Below are 5,050 nucleotides of genomic sequence, written 5' to 3'. Positions count from 1 at the left end.
ATCTTATAACTTGACTAATGGTATATGCAATAAACATTAAAACATGACTTTTTAGCAACTTGGAAACAAAGGGCTGGAGTATTTAGCTACTTTCTAAATGCTTCAGATTACTCTCTCTAAGGACTTAACTGTAAGTGAACATCCGAGACTTACAGTACAACTGTGAGGGCTACATGGCTATGGCTTTAGCTAAGTATGAATACCTTTTCTAGCTTGTTAGAGGTTACCTTTATTGCGTAAGAATGGCTTGACGAATCGGATATAGTGCAGCCTCTGTCCCCAGTATAGGTTGTGCGTCATTGTGCCATTGGGAAGGAGGGCTCTATATCTGTTTGCCGAATGAATCTAATGGCCCTAATTTGTTAGACGAACCTTTAAAAGGCTTCGTAGTGATCCCTACCTGCTCACCTTGGAAGTGTCTTGGAAGTAATTGACCTGGGCATATGGGTATCACGACTCACAGTGAATGCGGTGTAAAACTGATATATCAGTCATGCTCACAGGTCACGAACGGCCTTGGACCCTTATGGAATAGATGATCACTAAGAATTATCCGTTTATGTTATTTATTATTCATGTTTACATTGATTATGTGTTTTACTTTGGGATTGAAACAACTTGTTGCTACTCTTATGCTAAAATTGTGACAACTAAAAGCGGAATGCTGTTAAACCTATGTCAAGCCTTTTGAGCCTCATGAACCCTATGTTACACTTGTTGAGTACGACACGTACTTACGCTTGTTTATTTTCATTATTTGGATAAAAATCCTAAATGGGTAACAAATGGCTATGGTAATGACGACTTTCCTGAGGAGTATTAGACTTGTGATCTAACCAGTTGACGTCCCTATGATGTGGAGCTTCCGCGAGAGATTTTTCTTTATACTTCCGCTATATTTATGTGAAGACTATGTCTTATTCGTGATGTAATAAACACTTGTGATGATACTATTTATAATGTCGGCTTATATGCGTGACTGATCTCTGGATGCACATAAGAGTTTGCATCCATTAAATCAGGTGTGACAGAGCACTGACCTGGCACTCTTTCCTCAGACTATTTTGATCTTTTCTCATACTATTTTGATTTTTATTCTAAAAAATAGGGCTTTTAAATCACTTATGAAACCTGAACCAATAACAGAGAATCTCCTTCTATATATTTATCATACAACAGGAACATAGACAGGCATTCAGAGTCTCAAGAGCTGTCAAATCACTAGCCATCACAGTAAATCACTAGCCATCACAGTAAATCACTAAGATGGGAAACAGAGTCCACCCCTAGGGTTTATAGGGAGGCACAAGCGGATATCAATTGCCATCAAATGGACATCTTAATAAACATTATCATCATCATTACGCATATTATTTCCCCTATATATCAAGAGCCATCAAATCACCTGCCTCTCTTTTTCACTATCTGGCCCAATATTATTTCCCCTACATATACTCCTCAACTAGCAGAGAACAACCGCCTTCACGTCACACAACAAGCCAAGACAACTTTCCCATTTGTCCATCCTTTAGGCTCTACCAATAACAGCAAGAAAACCAAAACATCGCCGTCGCCTCCAAAATTAACAATGAAGGGAGAAGCATCAAGCACACATCAATAGTGGCACAAAGGCCCTACATGATTGAACAGAAACTTGATGCCTGCCTGCCTCCTTTCCTCCTGGCCCTACCACTATGTCATATGCCACAACCACCTCCTCTCTTCTAGAGCTATAGAGCTAGAAGCATTGGTACAGGTCTATGGTCTGCTGCTGGTTCCATGCGCTAGCACCAAGAATATCAGAGGCGCTGCTCCATGTTGTGAAGCAGTTCACCATGGCTGGATTTGTAGGAGCGGTGCTGGTGCTGGTGCTTGAGTTCATGTACCAGAGGATATCTGTCAGGGCACCCAGCCTTCTGTCCAGTTCCATCTTCTGGGTCTGCAGAACAGAGTTTTGTGCTTGCACTGCCACAAGGTTTTGGCTGCTTATGCTCAGCGCCATGCTCAGCTGCTTGTTCTGGTCCTTCAGCTGATTTACCTGTTTTAGGCCACGATATTATACCCCTCAGAGATATGAATTCAATCCTAGCTTGTTTCTGCTATGTTTAGGTAATTTTGTGAAAAATAAATAATCAACGATTATAGTAGTAGGTGATGATGGAAGACATATATTTTTAGCTTTGATCAGTAAATTATCTAGGAAGAAATTGATGATTAGTGTGGCCTTCGTGAAAAGGGGGAACGCAATTATTGAGCTTGTTTGGGTAGATATTTCAAGTGGGCCTTTGTTGTCACCTGTTTTATTTTTTCACCTGCATATGAGTGCAAGTCTACATGAATAAAAAGTAAAGTAATTGCAAATATTGAGCAAACTAATTTAGATCTATGCTTGCATCATGAATTATAATAGAGTTATGCTAGAACATAAATAACACACACATATATATACCTGTGAGGTGAGGTCGTCAAGGTGTTGCTGCTTCCTTAGCCTAGACCTCCGAGCTGACTCCCTGTTCGACTCCTTCCTTCGCTTCCTCCTCCTCTCCATCAGGGCCTGGAGATCCAGGTCATCCTCCGACCTAGAACTCTGGGTCCCCTGGCTTGACCCGGACGAAGTCCCACTTGACATAGTCACCTCTTGGAAATTGAGGTGTAATCCAAACTTTTTCACTCCCTCTTTTTTGGTCAGGTATAGGTACCTCTTTGTTACTACCTTAGTATAATTTTTATACGTGGTAAATATAGACAACACCTAATTAACTTGAAAAGGTGAGATTAACTACTGGCAGCTAACTGAGAAGACATAAAACCAGTAGAGAAAAACAACAGAGAAGGACTGGACAAGGCGGGTTATGGCGGAACCGATCATAAATCCGGAAAGGAGGTGCTCGGACAGGACGAGCAACAACATCTAAAACAGATGCTGCGGCCTCTCTAATAGCTTATCATCAAGGACAAGGAGGAGAGTACTCTTGTTTAGTTACCTTGCAAATTAGAATTTATTGTATATATCTATGATGTTTGTGAAGAAACTTTTGGCAGGGCTTGGCCTTGGAGAAGTGATAGTGAAAGAAGAAAATTTTAGCAGAACCTCCCCTTGGAAGACTGAAGGTCAGTGCACAAAATTTTGGCAGAATCTCCCCCTGGAAATGGATGTTCTGAAGCCAAATTTTTGGCAGAACCTCCCCCTTAAAATGGATGTTCAGAAGCTGAAATTTTGGCAGAGCCTCCCCTTGGGAACTCCAAGTTTCAGAGACAGAAAGGTTGGAGCTCCAGTTATTGCTACTAGCAGGTCAACAGATTGAAGGCGTGTCAGTAACAAAATTGTGCTGTTACTGAAGAGACTAGGAGAGAGTGAGAGGGATGAGGGCCTGAAGGGCAGAATGTGGTTCAGGAAGGTAACCTAGCAAGGGAGCTCGGGAAGAGGGGAAAAGGGAATTGAAGCCTGGAGGAGGGGGCCATTTATAGCCGAAAAATAGGTGGTTTTAGAGTGAGAAAAAATTGACAAATTGAATAATTCTTGGTGGAGGAGAGAAGGAGAGGGAAAAGCAAAGTTTGTGTGTGTGTGGAGAGAGAGAGAGAGAGAGAGAGGAGGAGAGGGAGAGGTGTATAGAATCTTCTGCGGCATCTGCCTCTGCCCGTGTGCTGGCAAGTGGAAACAATAAAAATTGTGGCCTGATATTCGTTGTCACTTCTTTGATTGATTGCTTGGGACGTCTGTGGATGGTTTCAGAATAGCCCGGCCCATGGACTAGTACTTGTTCTCTGAGGTGAGCTGGGCGATCCAAAAACAAACAAATAAATAAATAAATAATTGCGCGAGGGGCCATCTTGACTCTTCAGCAGGTCAGGAGTATGGAATACTACCTCCTATATAGTCCTATTCCTATCTAAAAGATAGTAGATTGCATCATCATCAAGTGTGATCAATGAGAAAACAAGCCTCCTTGCTCCATTTCATATTACGATTCCGAGAAAGAAGCGTGTGCTGGCAGGACTCATTATTGGGATATAGGATCACTAATTACAATTAGTGAGCTGAACCTGATCATCAGCAAGAAAAACTATGATTGTTCTCTATCCCCTTTTGATCGCGTGCGTGCGTGGTTTACGCACGCTGAAATTGTTTTCAATAGGATTTGGTTTTCTTTTTCCAGTTTGCAGTAGGAGCAGGTTTGTGCATTGTTTGGGGCCGTTTGGTAGGGATTCTTGGACGGCTCCTGAAGCTGTTTCGTGGATTCATCTACCAAACGGGTCAAAAGCGAGGTGCTCCTCGAGCGAAGCTCCGGAAATCCCGCTGAGAGAGACCAATGGCGCAGGGTGAAGCTAAAAATACGGCTTCTCCCCACTCCTTCTGACAGCGCACGGGTCCAGACACTTTTGCCCCGGTGCGGGCGGCGAGGCTGCGCGGGCACCACGGCGGACTGCGAGGCGGAGCACGGGCGCGCACTGCGGTGGATGGCGTCTTGGCGGCGACGAAATCAGGGAGGCGAGGTGGATGCGGGCCACGTGTGCCGCGCGGGTGCTGCTGGGGGAGGAGCAGGGCCAGCGAGGTTGGAGGCCTGGTGCGGGTGGGGAGGAGGAAGGGGCCAGCGGACCTCGGGCAACCGTCGCTGGAGCCGTGGAGAAACATCTCGGTGGCTACGGAAGCGAAGACGAAGAATACTGCATGTGTCTTGGCGTGTGGTGAAGGAGAGATAAGGAGGAGAGGGAAAAGAAAAAGAATAAAATAATTGAGGAAAAAATGAGAAATTGGAAGAGATAAGGGAGGAGAAAATAAAATAAAGGAAAGAGAGAGCAAAATAAAATAAAGGAAAATAGAAAAGAAAAAAAGAAAAAGGTATCATCCTCGTTTCATTCTTTTACCTATCAGGAGAAGGTGTTTAACCAAATGGATTCACAAAAAAATGCTTCACCTTCTTTAATAAATCTGCTCCAAAGATGAATCCACGACTCAAGCTATTTTGACAGGAGCCGAAGCTCTATCAAATAGGCCCTCTGTTCCTATCGTGGCCTCTGCACAGCTCTTGGCTGTTTGTTTTTGCCTGCT

The 5,050-nt window shown here is 43.6% G+C and overlaps 1 protein-coding gene across 2 annotated transcripts; it reads right to left on the bottom strand.

The window, feature by feature from the left end:
* Positions 1-1,311: 1,311 nt before the first annotated feature.
* LOC136549742 (bZIP transcription factor 44-like) lies at positions 1,312-3,482 on the bottom strand. Of its 2 annotated transcripts, XM_066541142.1 has the most exons (3): positions 3,183-3,482; positions 2,450-3,137; positions 1,312-2,038 (listed from the first exon to the last, which is right to left on the bottom strand). In XM_066541142.1, exons 2-3 carry the CDS (start codon positions 2,627-2,629, stop codon positions 1,739-1,741), a joined length of 480 nt encoding a protein of 159 aa, XP_066397239.1. In that variant the 5' UTR covers positions 2,630-3,137; positions 3,183-3,482; the 3' UTR covers positions 1,312-1,738. The 2 variants fall into 2 exon arrangements, with proteins under 2 accessions (XP_066397239.1, XP_066397238.1); XM_066541141.1 differs by having other exon boundaries at positions 2,450-3,482.
* Positions 3,483-5,050: the final 1,568 nt, after the last annotated feature.

This window comes from Miscanthus floridulus, chromosome 4 (assembly GCF_019320115.1).
Source record: "Miscanthus floridulus cultivar M001 chromosome 4, ASM1932011v1, whole genome shotgun sequence".
Taxonomy (NCBI): domain Eukaryota; kingdom Viridiplantae; phylum Streptophyta; class Magnoliopsida; order Poales; family Poaceae; genus Miscanthus; species Miscanthus floridulus.
The sequence above is the reverse complement of the archived record's forward strand: the minus strand, read 5'-3'. Positions and strand labels throughout refer to the sequence as shown.